General features: G+C 38.0%; 1 protein-coding gene across 6 annotated transcripts in view; it reads right to left on the bottom strand.

Moving 5' to 3' along the window:
• The window catches only part of ULK4 (unc-51 like kinase 4), a 448,425-nt gene that overhangs the window by 58,246 nt on the left and 371,719 nt on the right, over window positions 1–18,460 (bottom strand). For all 6 annotated transcript variants that reach the window (XM_045007197.1, XM_045007201.1, XM_045007198.1 and 3 more), the window contains one exon: window positions 11,597–11,782. In XM_045007197.1, coding sequence (XP_044863132.1) covers window positions 11,597–11,782 — 186 coding nt within the window. The remainder of the gene's footprint in view (window positions 1–11,596; window positions 11,783–18,460) is intronic.

Here is an 18,460-nt window from a genome sequence, read left to right as displayed (position 1 = left end):
TAAGTCCAGTTCTATTCCAAACTGCTGTACAGTATTGCACACCGTGGATCAAACTGTGATCTCACTTATGTTGGTGTAATTCCAGAGTAACTCCACTGAACTAGACAGAAACATTGTGTATTTACACCAGCATAGATGAGGTCAGAATTTGATCCATAGTGTAGTATAGCAGTTTGGAACAGAATACAGACCCTTTTTTGGTGTTATACTTATGTATTATAATTGCCATTGCACAGCTAAAAACCCTGGTACTGTTGAAAACATACCTTAAATAATTTGGACTGACTTTTTAATACAGGTAAATAACAATTTTGTTGATGCATATATAAGAAACTCTATTATACTTGATTGTCTTTTACATACACCTGGAGGGGGTACATTATTACTGATATTGAAAAGGTTAGGCAGTCAGCTCCTGAAAACAACAAGAGTTGTATGTCAACTTAATTGTTCTGAAAACGTACCCTGAAATGTCTAAAAAAGCAAACTGTATAATCAGTACTGAACTAGTATGCAAATTATGAGATATATTTGTATGATGCATCATGTGAACAAATCAACTAGACATTATATCCCAGAGAAAGCATCTGCTGTGTGAAATTTAGGACAGTAATTCACAGCCCACAGAAGAATACATCACCACACAAATTACATTTGTTATAAATGTATAATGATGTTCACATAAAAACACTACATTTTAATTGTTTAAAGAAACAACAACACTGGGCACTTCTATAAATGTTTAACTAGCACAGCCTTCATAATTCAAAATGTGGAGGTTTCATCCCTGAAGATGTTGGACAGAAACACTGAACTTGAAAAAAAGTCAATTACCATAGAAGTCTACTGAAAGCACAACCTTAATGCACATAAATGCTATTTTTAAACATAACCTCATTTCCAGAATACTAATATGAATAAAGGACTCTTTTGAGCTTGTGCACCACCATATTCTGAATACACAGGCACATGTATAAATGCCAGACACCGGTGTATCAAAATGGATCCCTTTCATGGGGAACTCCAGGAACATGCACTTAGTGCTGATGAATACTTAAGAATTCTGAATCTCATAATCATCAGATGCATGATGCATCCAAGGAAAAAAAACACTCAAAAAGTTGTATATTTCTTCATCCTATGAAATGTGCCATTCTACTGATATTTCTAAAATAATGGTCTTCTCCTATCATTCCAACACCGCCTACCTCCTTGAATCGCTATACTGGTTTCCTTTTACTGCATGAAACTTCAGGTTGTTCAATCTGCATATTTTTACCTTGTCTTTAGCTCTAGTCTTTTTCTTCCTTGTGTTCCTCTAACTCCCCAAACTCTTCCAAATACTCTCTCAGTTATAACATTTATCTCTTTCTCCTAGTCTTGTGCTTACTATCATGCTTCATTGCTTGGTGCCAAGCACCCTACCTCCCCTCCTTCAAACTTCTCCTTAAGACTCTCCAGCCATGCTCCCTTCCCCTGTTTGCACTCCAGACATTAGGGCTGCTCTGTCAGTTCTGTGCCACCTGGGGATTCCCCCATATCAACTGGAAATGCAAGGTGTCTAGTTGGTTTGTGCCACCAGAATAAGAAGATGGCAAGTATTTGGCCCTATGTCTGTGTTTGTCAGGTGTTATGCAGAGGCAATGAATACTACTAGTACAATGGTTCCCAAACTTTAACAATCTGTGAACCCCTTTCACTAAAATGTCAAGTCTTGTAAACCCCCTCCTAAAAATGAATATTTCTAAGGATTTTCTCCTTTACGTGACTATAAATTTGTTTTTATGGCATGCTTATTACACACTATTTATTAATTATTATTTATCATTACAGTATTTTTATTACTTTATGAAAACGGCAACAACTCTTCCAAGATCTCACTTTCTTAGCTTGTATCACTTTGAATAAGCCTGTTATAAGACAAGGCTCCTATGTTTCATCAAGGTGTATCAGATGTGAAACACCATGAAAGTACTCAAGAAGCCAACTCAAAGAGTTCCTCCTACACAAGCATTCAGGTCTTGAGCAGTCCAGGCAAACAATGCACTTTACAACAAAGCTTAAACTTGTTCTTCATAATAATTTTAAAAACAACACTAGCTGCTTATTTAATTTTAAAAACAGCAAAAAATATCCACCTCCCTTTCCATTTCTTGTAAGGAGTCTTGAAGTTTAAATCTCCTCAGTGTGATAGACATGCTTGGTTTGATCTGCTTAGCTCTTGGAAGTCCAGGGGCTCTGGGCTGCTGGCCTGTGTTGCCTGGGGTCCCTAGTGACAGCTCTGTCCGCCATTAGGGAATTTTTTCCTGAGAACCCCCTGTAACATTTCGTGAACCCCAGGGGTTCACGAACCACAGTTTGAGATCCACTGTACTAGTAGAACCATCAGCCAAGGGAATAATGGAACAATGACAAGCAACAGGGACCGTAGCAATGTTTAAGGGGGAATAAGAAAAAGGCATTGTCTAGTGGAAGAGGTTCATTCACATGTGTCATCAAACCTTTTTCAAAGGTTAGGAATACAGAAATCTAGGTATTGCTCTACTGGATCAAACCCGAGATCTATCTAGTCCAACATTCTGTTTCTGACAGTGGCCAGTACCAGATGCTTCAGAGGAGAGTATGAGAAACCCATAGTAGGCAGATGTTGGATAATCTGGTCCTCCCCCATCCCCCCACACATTACCTCTCATCCTGATTTCTAATAGTTAAGATTTTGACTTAGGCCATGAAGAATGGGATTTAATATCAAAATAATATTTTCTGTATTTTTATCCATTCTATTCTTCATGCCTCCTAGCATCTTGTTTGCTTTCTTGACCATAGGTGCACTTGGAGCAGAGATCTTCACTGAGCTGTCCGATTGATGCCGTACAATTGATGCCCACATCCTCTTCCTTAATTGATATTTGTTTGAAGTAACTTCAACAGACTTTTAGTTCAACACCACACTATTATAATTATTACAATGTATATCGTACCAGGCACTTTACAAAAGTCAGAAAAAAGACATGGATCCTTCCTGAAAGAAGCAACAATGGCACTCAAATATGATACACAGGAGAATAGTTCACATGAAATAAGTTTGTTAGTGAGGGGATCAATGTAGAAAGAAAGAAGTGGGGTTTGTTGAGGGATGTGTAAACGGGATTTATAGAAAGTCACTTGGAAGGTGGGTTTTCTATGCTTCTGTTTCTCTCTTCAATGTATGTATAAAAAACTTTCACCTGGTTGATTTCTTCAAAGCTTCTGCAGTTTCTAGGAGTGGCCACACCAGACGAAGTGCAGCATACTCTGTTCTCTATGAAGAAAGCACTTGATTCTTTAACAAGCTAAAATAAATAAATTAGTCAGCAAACTGGTCATTGTGGTGAAATGTTTGGATCAAGTAGAACAGAAAATGCAGATTAAAATTACCAAAGAGGTCCCAGGCATAAAAACAGCTTTGGCAAAGAAGGATCTCAGGTCAGACCAAAGGTTGGAAGCCCTGGAAAACCTTACTTGGGTCAAACCTATCTGAATTTAAGGAATCCTGAAAATGTGAAATCAACCAAACTATCTGATTTAGTCATGCACAAAAGTCCACCTCAACTATGGTGAAAGAAGATGATCCTACATATCCACGGTTACTAGGTTATGTGATTTTATCACAAGTCTTGCAATATTTCATGTTTTTTGTAAAGGCCCAGCTCCTAGACCAAGCAAGTTACCTGAAAATATTTGCTTTCATTCAAAAGAAAAAGTAAGTTTCTAGCCCTCATGCTTGCAGAGACAAGCTTGAAAATGTGACCCAAATGTATCTTAATGGCTCAAAAATCAGAAGGCAAAGAAAAATATTTTGTGATTTCTGGATGGTTGGGGGTTGACAATATTGCATATGGAGGCTTGGATGATCACATGATTGCTGGTCAGTATTGCCAACTCCAGCCATCCAGAAATCATGACACTGACTTAAAAATACATGTTGCTGTTGCATGACAGGCAAAGTGAATTAGAGCTTTCGTAGTCAGGGAAAAAAGCCTGACAAGATGCATACAATAGAAAGAGGATTCTGGCAGCTGCCAAGAAAAAGGGATATTAAAATGGATGAACATGTTTTTGATATTTCAAGACCTGAGCCAGCCTACAAAAAGAAGGAAAAAGGAGCTGTTTGTAATTAATCAGGCTTTTGTAAGAGAAGAAATATATTACATGTAGCATTCCTGTACCCGGAAAGACTTCAAATCAAGCAAAATGGAATGATTTCTGGGATCAGCCACAAATTTCTGGACAGTATAAGAAGTAACAAGGTAGGAAAAGATAAGGATTCTGAGGACTGTACTAATGACCAAGACTTGTCCTTAGGTATTTGTCCTGTTTAATCCCATGAGATAGGAAAAATAAATACTGGAAAAATACCCAGTGTAAGAATGCAACATTGGCGTGTCAAAATGAGGTAGGTTGAGCCTGAAGCTTCCAGCCAGCAGGAACGAATATATTATAACACTTCAAAGTGTGTCCACTTTTGCCCTGCTTGGAATAGGCCAATAGTGATCTCAGTTCAATTTCTTTGCTTACACGTGTCATAGATGAATTTACAAAAAAACAAACACACGCAAGGTTACCTCACCAAAAATGGTGGACAATTGTTTATGTTCTTCTTTGGCACAGACATGATATTTCAGTTTTGTTTAAAGACTTTAAGTGGCGAAAGCAAACAATAGGTTTTGTTTCACATGAAGGGTAACAGTTGATGGATATTTAGTATTCAGGGCTCTTCTTTGTAGATAGGTAACTGAAGAGAAAGGTAATAATATATGGAAAGAACATATGCAGCATTATCTGTTGTGTTAAATAAATGAATAAAAAGTACGGGGACACAAGAACATACAGCTAAGAATAGTAGTAATATTATATTTTTTATAATCTATCATTCTAAACAGCATCAGTGAGATTGCAGGGGGTATAATTCAGTCTGAATTTGGCCCTAACCTTTTACATAAACTATACACACAGATCAACTACAAAGATGCGTCCACCTCTGCTGTGAAATAGTACCATATTTATCAGCAAACAGCAGCAGTATGCAACAGTTTAGGACAAGAAGCGAAAAACATCATATCCAGTGGAAATTGCAGGCTGAATTTAGGGACACAGAACGTAATTAGCCAAGTTGCCATTAATTTCACTTAATCTTACAAAGAGCACCAGTGACTGTTAGAATCTCCATTTCACAATCTGAGATTGTGAATACCACATGACATAAGAATGAGGTCCATAAACAGTACTTTAGAAAAGTACTTTCAGAAACGCTGTGTTACACTTAGACTGGAGTGAATAATTTATACAAAAACAATTCATATTTGAAGAATTTTGCCTCCCTTGCAGAATTCTGAGAACAGTTTGGGATTTTATTCAATTAATTTATCAAAATTATAAATAAATAAAATAGGCAAAAATGAATAAGTGCTATGTTTTGCTTAGTTGTGAGTGGTCAAAAATCACAATTTTATTTGTTCCTTGATTGGAGGGCTCTTATGGGTGCAGTTGATAATACTCACAGTGCATTCAAGATAAACTTTCCAATATTTGATTACGGGATCTTAAACTTCGTTTTCATTGAGAATTTGTGCTAGTAGAACATACATGTTCATGTAAACTGATGTGGAAGGGTGATAAATATAGCAGAAGCAAATTTGTTAAAAAATTCAAACAAATATTCTAGTATTCACTCAGTTCTTGGCACACTGAACATCAGAACAATGTATAGGGACTGTAGTGCAATAGAAAATTGAGCCCACTGAAATCTAAATTAGTATAAATTACACTACATTGCTTCTTACACTCAGCAACATTAGTTTTCTTATCAAATTAAAACACAGTTTTCTTCACTGCTGAATTTGTCCCAATGCATTCCCTCTTGAGTGGAGAAAAAGGACAGCAAGTTTGTAAGAGATTCAGTATTGTTTGTTAACATTAGTTAGGAATATTATCTCTGCTTTTAAAACTAAATATTATGTCTGTTTTTTAAAATATCATCTTAAATTGTATTCCAACCACAACACATTCAGCATTCAGGGGACAATACTAAACTTACTTTGTAGACTAGATTAAAACCCAGCAGTGAAATGGAAAAACAATCTTTTACCACCCAAACACTCATGGAGTACAACCTTTAGAAAGTGATTATTTCCATTACATTTTCACCAGGGACTGGCGGAAGAGCAGTATATCATGTTATTACAGAGCCTGGAAATGTAATGGCTTAAGGTTGCTAAGCAACACCACACTGTTAAAGGCCTCTATGTCTGTGATTTCAAGAGATTCTCTCAACTTTCATTAAAACCTGTCCATAACTATTACACAAAAGGTCTGCCTGGAGTTTATAAACAGACTGAGCTTCTTGACACAATGATGAAAGGATAAAGAAAAGAAGTGGCATTAATACTTTTATTGTATTTGCTACACAATATTTTGGGTAATAAGTCCTGTTGCTGATATGCATAACACACCTTAGCATTGACTGGCTTTTCATTGTTGAAGAAAGCCTTAGTAATTTATATAAAATGAAAATGTTTTATCATACTGAAGAAAATTCTATTAGAGACTGCAGTCAATAAAATAAAGCAGTCTGTATGACTGACAAAGGACACAACAATGCAGGATGAAGATTGTTTGCTTGGTATCAGAAACATACATTCTCCACTTTAAGTTTAGCATAGCAACAACTGGTTGATTTCGATCAAAGTAAGAACAAATATATGTCAGCAACCTACATCTTAACAAGCATCTTAACAACTTAACAAGCATCTCTTCTGATGAAATTTCTACTCAAAGCAATGGAAGAAAATGGGCCACCATAGTAATTTAATTTATGCATTTTAAAGGTCAATACAAAGAAAAAATATCACCAAGAATAATTCCTTTCCCCTAGTAACTGAGGTTCTTTGAGAGTGATGCCAGTGCACAATCATACTAGTGGGATATGCCAACAGGTCCATTAAGTTTTACAAAACTTCTAGAAAAGTTGTGCCTGTTGGGAATTGCCCCAGCACTTCCTGGTGGCTCTAAATATTTGGAGCTGAGGTTACAAAGGTAGCACTGTCTAAGAATCAGAGGCACTATTGTAACTAATTGTTTTCTCTTCTTCCAGGTGTCCTGAGCATAGTAACTCTTGTGGGAGTCTAGTGACGAGTTTAACTCCCATTGAGGCAGAATGAGGAATTCTACTTAAGGATTGCAGAACTGACCTCGTAAAGCAAACATCAGTTTGATTTAGACTGTAAGCTTTCTGGTGTCAGAGCTGTCTTTTTGGTGTTTGTGCACATAGCGGCTAGCACAATGAGGACTGATCAAGGCCTACAGGAGCTACTACAATAATAATAAAAAATAAAAGCTAAGTCTAAAGAACAGTGCTGAGTAAATGTGTGTACAGAACTCCAGGTAGCAGTCCTGCACATTTCTGTAAGTGTGCAAAAGCATGCCACTGATGCTGTCTTAGCCCCAGCAGAGTAAACACTTAGATCATGAGGGGATCACCCTACCTAAAATTAACATCTTAATATAAGCCTAATCCACTCAAAGATACTTTGGCACTGACCCCCAAAAGCTACCATAAATCTAGGTGGATTGCTAAATGTCCTACACAAACAAGAGCTGAAGTACCTTTTGTCTTCTATGGTGTGGAATCTAGTTTCTGATGGGTGAGAAAGAGGAGCTGGGAAGAACACCACAAAGAGATTCAAGTTCTGATTTAGGTGGAACTCAGACACCACTTTTAGCAGGAATTTAGGATTGGGATATAGAACAAATGTCTATGGAATACAGTGAAAGGAGGATCAGCCATTAAAGCCTTCAGTTTATTCATTCTTCTCACTACAGCTTTTTTTGTTGACAAGCAGAATAAAGAGCATTCTCCCCCTAGGTTAAAGGGTGCAAACACTGCCTTTCTCACCACCAAGCTGAGAGCTCACATTGCTAAAGCTTCTCTAACCAATGAAAGATATTGTTCAGTTCTTTAAGGAATCCTGTGACGCTGGAATGACTTAAAACTGCAGCATTGGCCACTGGAAGATGGTAAACTGATAGCAGAGAGGTGTGCCCTGACTAAAGATAAGGAGAGGCCAAGAAATTTTGAGCAAAGCAAACAGTCCAAAATAAAAATTATTTGCTCCCATAGTGAAAATCTTTTCTACTTTTGGCGAGATGTTTCAATGTAGATGATTTCCTGGACTGTAGTATGGTATTCTGTACCTTTGCAGAGCAGGCTAAATCAAAAGATTATCAGCATCCTGTAAAGCAGCAAGGTGAAATGATTTTGGAACTGGAATGCAAAACAAGACCACTTTCCCAAGGCAGAAAGTTCTGATGGCACTGGCAAATAATACAAAGGGCTGTAAGAAAGATCTTGGAGATCCAAATGCCAATATTGCCTATTCCAAGATGAAGCAACCAGAATGACAGTTGTGTAAGTAGCACTAGTGCAAAATCATACTGCATTTCCTTGTGGCAGACCAACATTTCTTATTCCGTTTCTGTCAAATCCTTCTCTGGAAACACTAATAAATAATCTCAGAATAAGGCTGGCCAGCCTGTGTGGCAAAGAGCCAAAAATATAAATAGTTTTACAATTTTGAGTGGAGTACATTTTTCTGTTTTTCATTCCTAATAGTTTCTATTTACATTAAAATAAAACCATAAACAAGGGATTCCTAAAGAGTACATACAGTCTGTCAGATTCAACTAATAAGTCTGTCCTGGATATTTTTCTTCTCTTCATGTATTTTTTTTGGGAAAAAATCCAAATAAATTAAGATAGCAAAAGTTCAGTCTGAACCTCAATGGAGAAATGCAGTCCTAAAAAGGAAAATATCTATCACAGTCCCATCACTGTTCTAAGCTCTTGTAAATGGTCTAAAAATTTCTCCCCTAAAATCCCAACTCTGTCCACTGTATGTGCACTATGTGTAGAAGAAAAAAAAATTAATGAGTTCATATTATTAAATGAAAGTCACACAAATGAGTTTCTCTCTCAAACAATGTCTGTCCAATAAGGTAATGATTTTATTCACTTATTCTGAATCAAAGATTCGAAAATTATAGTAAATGAACCACTTGCAGGAGAGCATGGCACTAGCACTTCCTCATTTCCAGCAGATACACTATATTAAAAGAAGCCATTACAGGAATACATTAATACTTCTCTAATATTCCTTGCCTATGTAAGTAGCAGTTATAGATGCAACAGGGATGCTATGCTGTCATAGATGTAAAAGTGGTGGTGGTGAAAGCAACTCTGAATGGGATGGGAAGCTGGTGCACATAATCTCTTTATTAATATTTTGACCAACTATGAAAAAGTCTAAGAAACTCTTCCCTAGGCTACAAAATTCACCATAAATAATTGAAAGTGGCCTGAGTTAATCTTAAATAGATCTGATAATATTTCAGTGTGTTTGGTGATTACTGTAATTTTGACATCATAATAATCTCTTGTGAACAGGAATTTTTAAGGTTCACAGAAATAATATAAGATTTACTATATTGTCAGTCACGTTACCTATAAAACCTGCTTTCACTGCTTCGAGAGGAAATCCTAAAATCTCACTAAAATAATTACAGACATTTGTTTATTATAGTAAATAGCAAGTACAGCAGATGGAAACGTAATTATCCAAGACTAGCAGTGAGTCCAGCCAAAGGATCTTTCAAGAGACTTCAAGATGACAAGCATGGTGGGACTTACAAGAAAGTTACAAATCGTGATTTGCCAGGCGTATCATTAATCTACTTCTGAGAAACAACATTGCCATCTGTATTGGCGAAGCACGAGAGGAACTGATGTCATTACATGTCAGTAACTTTTCACTTACTTAAGGTGAAGCGCTTGTCTGATTTCTGTTGACTGATAATCTATGTTATAACCATTCCACCAGGAGTAGCCTCTACCACTTGATGAGAATGATCAATAGTCTATATAAAAGTTTACTTCAACTACAAAGCAGTTGGCATCTGACATGAAATCAAGCACTATACGTTTCTGAGTAGCAATTTTTATTACAAGTTTAGTGTTTTTGGAAGAAATTCAAAATAATTTTCTATTATAATTCTTAAACTCAAGGTACTAAATACCTATATAAACAATTAAAGCTTTCTATTAAAAACAATTAAATGGTTAACTGAAGGAAAAACAGTCCTTTTATAGAGGTTCTAAACATAGACAATAAAACGGGCATAGGTCCAGGTGCTGACATTTTCTTCCAAAGAAATTAAAATGGATTTTTTAAAAATATGAATACTAATTTTGACACTGCGGTCTATATGGTTTTATAAAAATATGCTAATGAGTGAATATAATGTAACTGGAATATGCTTCATGCAAAAGGTCTCTTGTAAGGTATCATTACAAAGCTTATAATCTACTGAGTGTGATCATCCTATTTGTATAAATGTACCACTCTTGTATCTGAAACTAAAAATATGAAATATAACTCTGAGGGCCTATTGTAATTATGCAAAAGTTGGGCCATTAATTGTGGTTTGTAATCTTGATGACTCCCATTAACCAGGACAATTCTCTGCAGATGGGTGTGTTTTACCTGTAAGTCTTCCTGTATACGTGTGTGCTGGCAAGTGGGCAATGAAGTCTTGCAGTGACATGTGATCATGTCACCTGAACTGGAATCCATCTTTAACCTGGTGACTTTCCATTGAGAAGGATGGGGTGGGAACCCAGAGAGGGACAAAGAATTCCTGCCTTATGCAAAAGATATATAAAGGGGTGGAAGAGAACAAAGGAGGGAGAGTAGCCATCATGAAGAATCCCCTAGCTACCACCTGAGCTGGAACAAGAGCTGTACCAGGGGAAAGAATTGTGCCTAGGCCTGGCAGGGGTCCAGTCTGAGGAAAAAACTTACTGAAGCATCTCTGAGGGTAAGATTATCTGTATTCAGTTTGATTAGACACAGATTTGCGCATTTTATTTTATTTTGCTCGGTGACTTACTTTGTTCTGTCTGTTACTACTTGGAACCACTTAAATCCTACTTTCTGTTTTTAATAAAATCACTTTTTACGTATTCATTAACTCAGAGTATGTATTAATACCTGGGGGAGCAAACAACTGTGCATAGCTCTCTATCAGTGTTATAGAGGGCGAACAATTTATGAGTTTACCTTGTATAAGCTTTACACAGGGTAAAATGGATTTATTTGGGCTTAGACCCCATTGGGAGTTGGGCATCTGAGTTAAAGACAGGAAGACTTCTGTTAGCTGCTTTCAGGTAAACCTGCAGCTTTGGGGCAAGTAATTCAGACCCTGGGTCTGTGTTAGAGCAGACAGGCATGTCTGGCTCAGCAAGACAGGGAAGGCAGAAGCAGAGGTAGTCTTGGCACATCGGGTGGCAGCTCCCAAGCAGGTTTCTGTGATCTAACCCGTCACACTACAATTATGGGATTTTTGCTTCTTTAGAAATTGTTTATATTCTTTATAAAAATAAATGTTTACTTAAAGAGGAAAAACAGCTCTCAAAAAAGTTTTTATCAAGGGGATACTAGAGTCTAGACAGGCAGTTAAATTGGAATTCTGGACGGCAAGAAGTTATATCTGTTTGACTCACCAATCTTTTGATGATTCTCAACAAAAGCTTCTGCTGTTTTAGATCCCTCTTGGACTTCAATACTTCAGCAAAGCTGTCCATGTTTTCTGGAGACATACTGTCCAAGTTGTCTCCTCCGTACAGCTGAACCATCAATGACAAGCATTTTGATGCAGTCTCATATATTTCAGTGTCATCACTAGGAAGCTAAAATAAACAAATAAATAAACTTAAATTTCACAAAATTCTGTATCACTGGGATCTGAGAAAAGCATTAAAATTTGTGCTAGGGAAGCAAAATTTTATAGTCATCCTAATTGAAATCACATTATTAAACATCAGTAAACTTTTAAAGTGATTGAAAGACCTAACTAAAATACAGCGATTTTTGATCAGCAATGTATAAGTGTCTACAGTATGCTTGGTTTATTTCACCTAGTTAACCGACCTATAATGGCATCATAAGACTCTACACATATTGCTACTGTTTCTGTTTAATATATTTTATTGCTGACTTTTAGGACTGTGCAATTTTGCTTCAAGCAGCATGAGTAGAATTTAAGATCAACAGAGACCATTACAATCCTCTAGTCTGACCTCTTGCATAATACAGGCCACAGAATCTCACCCAGTTATTTCTGCAACAAGTCTATAACTTCTGGCTGAAAGACATCCAATCTTTGTTTAAAGACTTCAACTGATGGCGAATTCACCACATCTCTTGGTAAGTTGGTCCAATGGTTAGTTATCCTTATTTCCAGTCTGAATTTGTCTAGCTTCGATTTCTAGCTATTGGTTATTGTTATGCCTTTGTGTACTAGATTAAAATGCCATCTAATGCCAGATATCTTCTCCCCATTCAGGTACTTATGGACAATAATCAAGACACTTAACTGTGTCCTGTTTAAACTCAATAGATTGAGCTTCTTAAATCTCTCTCTGAGGCAGGTTTCCCAGTTCTCAAATCATTCTTCTAACACTTTTCTGAACTTTTGCCAAATTTCAAAATCCTTTTTGAAGAGTGGATACCAGAACTGGACACAGTATCCCAGTAATGGTCTCATCAATACAGTATACAGAGGTAATGTCACCTCCCTTCGCCTACTCAATTATTCCATTCCAATAACTATTACTCAGTTTATCACAAAACTACTACTAAGGGTCTATCTGGATCTAAGAGCTGTCTATTAAGTGCTGTGCAGGAGCTCAGGGTTGCGGCGGGGAGATACGCTTCTCTCCAAGCCCCCGGACCTGTTGCGGCGCCTTTCCCCCAATCCCTCCCCCGATCCTGCCATGGCCGGGGGACAGGCACCCCTCCCCCAGGCTGACCCAGCCTGGCCCTGAACCTGCTGCAGCCAGGGGAGAGGCGCCTTTATCCCCTAGCTCTGGTGCTGCTGCGAGCAGAGAGAGCTGCGGGGGTGTCCTCTCTCCCCGCCATAGCCCCGGGGAGCCCCACTGCACCCCAAACCTCTCATCTCCAGCCCCACCCCAGAGCCCACACTCCCAGCTAGAGCCCTCACCTCCCCTGCACCTCAACCCTCTGCCCCAGCCAGAGCCCTCATCCCCCTGTACCACAACCCTCTGCCCCAGCCAGAGCCCTCATCCCCCTGTACCACAACCCTCTGCCCCAGTCCGGAGCCCCTCGTCCCCAGTCCCACCCCAGAGCCCACAGCCCCAGCCGGAGCCCTCACCCCCCTGCACCCCAACCCTCTGCCCCAGCCCTAAGCCCCCTCCCACACTCTGAACCCCTTGGCCCCACCCCGCCATATGAATTTTATGTGCACCAATATGGAGGTGATGTGTCACACATCACCTCCGTATTGGTGCACATAACAAAATTCATTCTGCACATGGGTGGGAAAAATTAGAGGGAACTCTGATCTGGATGAGTCCATGGAGGAAAGGTCCATCATGGCTGTTAGCAAAGATGGTCAGACATGCAACCCCTGTCAGAAGCCAGGAGTGGAAGATAAGGGTGGATCACTGCATAGTAGCCCTCTTCTGTACATCCCCACCTCCCAAAGTTCTGGTATGGACCACTACTGGGGAGAGGATCCCAGGCAAGATGGACCATGGTCCGACCTAGTATGGCAACTTTTATGCTCTTATGCCAATACAAGGCAAGAAATATATAGCAAAGGCTGAAACCTAGACATCATATTACACCACAGATAGCTGTGCCTGGGGAATACAACTGATATGGTTCACTTTTGGGAACTCAGAATGGAGAACTTTACATACTAGGCACCTACTCATGCCTAGGGACAATCATTAGAGTCAGTGATGATAATTTAGTCTTAAGTCTGAATTTTCTGACTTTTGTCAGTTTAAGACAAACCTCTTCTGTTATTTTAACATAATTTTAGTGTGTAAAGTTTGACATATTACACTCCTTAAATATCCCTGTAGTAATTCTTCAGACATCCATTAGCAAACAAAGCTGCCTTTCTTTATATCCACACAGCTCTTTTCATAAAACTGCATTACGATGGAAGCTATGGATTAGCATCCCTAAGACATATGACACCATATTACACCTAATATTATGGATGTATAGCTTCCTGTGAGAGGACCTCTCATGGTTATTCTTTTTGTTTTATATAAAAACCCTTGTTTTGAATAAAACCCTTTTTGTTTTATTACCTGAATTTACTTTATTCTTGTTAAAAGTCTTACGTAGCTGATATTTATAACTTGTTCCTTGTCCCACTTATGTATGCATTTTACAAAGTACGTGACAACTGAAGGTTTTATATAACAAGGCAACCAGGGAAAGAAATTACATTTTATATTTATTTGCCAAATTCTGAATTCTATATTCGGTTGACTTCAATGGAGGTATTGACCAACTTAATTTTTCCTTTATTGGAAAAACAGCATCTTATCTACATGAAAAAGACATTAAACATTAAGAATCTATACTCTCTTATAAGTACCTTTTAATATAACATAACATATCAGTCCAAGTTATGTTGTTATCAGGTCAATTCAGATATGCCTACTGAAACATGCTACAAAGAAAGTCACTATACCTGCACTACAGTCAGTTTTTAAATATTATTTATTTTCACACCCAAAGAAGTTTAATACACATTCAGCCAGATTGTCCTGGCCCTTGCAGAGGGCAGTCTCCCAGTTCATCACCAGCAAGAGCTCAGAGGTTGTTTTTTTTTGCAATGACTGTAATCAGGGCAGCACAGGGATTGCTTCCTCAGCACTCCTCTGGGGACACAATCCACCCTGCAAGGGGGAGAAAGGATGTGTGACTCTGCCCCGATGATGTTGCACCACCCAAACATGAAGAACCAACCACTAGAGGCACAACTCCTCCTGGAATGTATCCTAGGGCACACCTCCTTCAATGAAGCTAGAATGTAATTAATGCAATTTTATCCAATATACTTGATTCTTAAGGAATCCAAATAATAGTTTGAAGCCAGTATTGTCTACATCTAACACATGGAGACATCTGAAGAAGTGAGGTTTTTTCCCCATGAAAGCTTATGCCCAAATAAATCTGTTAGTCTTTAAGGTGCCACCGGACTCCTTGTTGTTTTAGTGATATGGGGGTAAGCACAAAAGCATGACATTGCTGTCTGACTGTCTACATCAGCTTTTTTCTTCATAATTCCCACATTGCACTATTACCAGTACAGCTGCACGGAGGGGGCACTAGTGTAGAGAGGCCTATGGTAATATCAGTATACTCTTTAACACTGGCTGCCAGTCTGCACTAGTGATAGTACACAAGAGGGAAATTTGAAGAAAAATGCTGATGATGACAAGGCGCTGAAAGGCAAACAAAATAAAGACACAAAGCTGGAAAAGCCAAAAAATGAAAAGCTGATTTTTGGGTGAGCAGTCTCTGATTTAAAACAGGAATAGGAAAGTTAATGCCATGTTGCTAGACAACTGATAGGCAGCTCATCTCCTTTCTTAATAAGGCAGAAGAGAGTTCTGATTTATTTTGCTAATTGGACAAATTCCATGTGCAATGCATGTGTTTTCATTTGAGAAAAAAATATGTATCTTAATGCTGTTCAGGTTTTCAAAACCAGAACACATTTATTGCACAAAGAATTTGGTTGGACAAGGGGTGGGGGATATCAAAAGAACTCTGGGCCTTTAGGAAAGGAAAGGAACTGCGCACTAGAATTCCATCAACACAATGCCAATTCTCTTCACCTTTTCTTAACCATAAGACATCTCTAGTTGCCTTTTCATTTTTTCAGTCTTCCACAGGTTTATGTCTTGGACCTTTTGACCATACAGGAGTATATGGATGTCACTGTTCTGGGCTGCTGACCATTTGGATTTTTAAGTACAGGATCCAAAACCATACAGAGGAAAATGATAAAAAACAAAAATACCCTATCACCTCTTGGTGAACACTTTTCACAATGCGATTACTCTCTATCTGACCTACCAGTCCACATCTTCAAAGGAAATCTGCAGAGCACTTTCAAAAGATGAGCTTGGGAGCTTAAATTACTCTGCTAGATACTAAAAATCACGGACTAAACAGAGACACTGGTTTTATGGTTATCACAAAAATTTGTAACCCACTAACCCCCTCTATTTGTCCCATGACTGCAGAGGTGTTAGTGGGCCGCTCTACCTTGAATGATCCCTTACAATGTGTGCTAACTACTTACGCTAAACAATCTGTTTCACCTTGCATTTTGTTGTGACCAGGGAGTAGCTTTCCAAACATGAAGAAGAGCTCTATGTGGCTCGAAAACTTGTCTCTCTCACCAACAGAAGCTGGGCCAATAAAAGATACTACCTCCCCCACCTTGTCCCTCTACTTACAGAAAACTCACATTAAAGTAGCTAAAGTTATAAGAGTGCAAATAGTATAACCCTCCCCAATGATTTCCTATTTTGGGGTGAAATTTGTAAAATAAAATAACTCCTTGTTACAATCTTGATGCACAGTGTGTGTCAAGTTTCAGCTTAATTAGTTTTGATGGTCGTACTATGATCTCCTGAAAACAGGTTAATAATGTAAAATCCGAATGGCATTTAGTTCTATCTGGCACAGGCACAGGCGTTATTAGCTCCATGTAGTTTTATACCAGATTCAAACTAAACAGGAAGTTGTTTTTTTATTATAGTCTTACACTTTGCAGTTTATTGCCAAAATATGTCTTCATTTTGAGCCCAGTTACACAGAGTTCATGAATTGCAAACCACTGCAAGAAATATGTGAGATCATTTGAGCTGAAGTGGCAGTTTTCACACCGATGGAGTTGTTAGGGCATCTAATTTTAGAGCTACAATGAAACTGTCTGGAATACCCTGAGGGGACACTACTTCAGCACTTTAATGAGGTTATATACAAAGAGAGTTTATTATGATAAGAGATAGATGTTCATTAGATCAGTAATATGATTACAGAACATGCTGTACAGGAAGGGCCATTGGGAGCTATAGGCAAGATGATTTTTGCAAACATTTGTATAAAGTAAAACGTCATTATTATACTTATTAGTAAATATGCACACTTTTAAATATTTTTTAAAAAAAAAACATACTACATAACACTATCTTTTGGCTTTAAAAGCAAATTATAGACTTTCAAGCCAAGGAAAAACACATTTTAGGAAGGACTCTTCTTAGCTCACTTTAATATATTCTAATTGTCAAGAAATCAAAGGCCCCATTCTGAAATTTTGTACTTACGACAACATATCCTTATTTCCCCTGCAGTTTCTTTATGCAATTCCACCAAGGACAACTGCCCAGTATTCAGCCCTTTGGACTTCAAAGTGGGTGCATACTGACACAGGAGTTTATACACATTAATAAAAAAGTGGTACAATTTCAAGCAGGATCATGGAAATTCCCTTTCTCATTGCTACATATTGTACAGAGAAGAAAGCTTTATGTCCAGCCACAAATAGCTAACATCTAACAATACATAGTATCTGAGAACTGTCTGCATTCATAAGAAATGGGTGGTAGTCTATATATGTTCATACCCTTTCTGCTGACATTTCTGATGCCAGAAAAGCAGATGCTTTCCAATGCTTTGAAACAAGTCACAGCACAATCTTGGCAAATGAGAAAAAAGTTCTTGCTGGAGATTTATTCATATATATGCCAACATGCAACTGATCTGCCACCACCAAAAAAGAAATACACACCTATTTGAGAAATTACTAATATTGCCAGTTGTCCTATGGTACCAAAGCCCCGAAGAAGCCTTTCTCCAAAAGAAAAGACCAGTTTCCAACAAGATGATCCCTTACCAACTTAATATGCTATAAGAGGGACAGAAGAGAAATCAAGCATCGTCACAGAGATAAAGACTGTATTACGGGTCATTGGGAGAGAATCTATTCAAGCCAAATGTTAAAGAAAAGCCTGTTCTGTCTAATCCACTGGGTGGCTATCTAGGTACTTATATGACCCTCATCTCTGTAGAATATGAGCACCACCCAACTGAAAAGAAAAACAAAAACATTCCCTGCCCCTTTCTGTAGGAATAGTTGAAAGGTATAAGAATTTTCTCTTTTTCTTTGAATGTATGGAACACTTATTGAGGAAACAAATTTAGGGTATATTATCCCTTGCAATTGGAGCCCTCTCACTTGGCAGCCATCACAAGCTGCCATTCATATGCCATGCCAGACCAAGAATAAGGATTTATGGGAGCCCATCTAACTAAGGAGAAAGTTAAGTTACTTATTTCAAACTGAATTCTAAATTAGAGGCTCATTCTTGGCCTGGCTTGGTAAATTTTTATTTTTGTAGGTGTGCTTATGTCATCTTACTTAATTTAGAATAGTGGTAATAGTTAACTCATGTAAAAATAACATCACATTAGTATTGCCAAGACCAAGTAGATTTAGCATGATCTACTATAATGCATAAGTGCCG

Source organism: Mauremys mutica, chromosome 2 (genome assembly GCF_020497125.1).
Source record: "Mauremys mutica isolate MM-2020 ecotype Southern chromosome 2, ASM2049712v1, whole genome shotgun sequence".
Classification (NCBI taxonomy): Eukaryota; Metazoa; Chordata; order Testudines; family Geoemydidae; genus Mauremys; species Mauremys mutica.
Note: the sequence above shows the minus strand (reverse complement) of the source record. Positions and strands in the feature narration are given on the sequence as shown.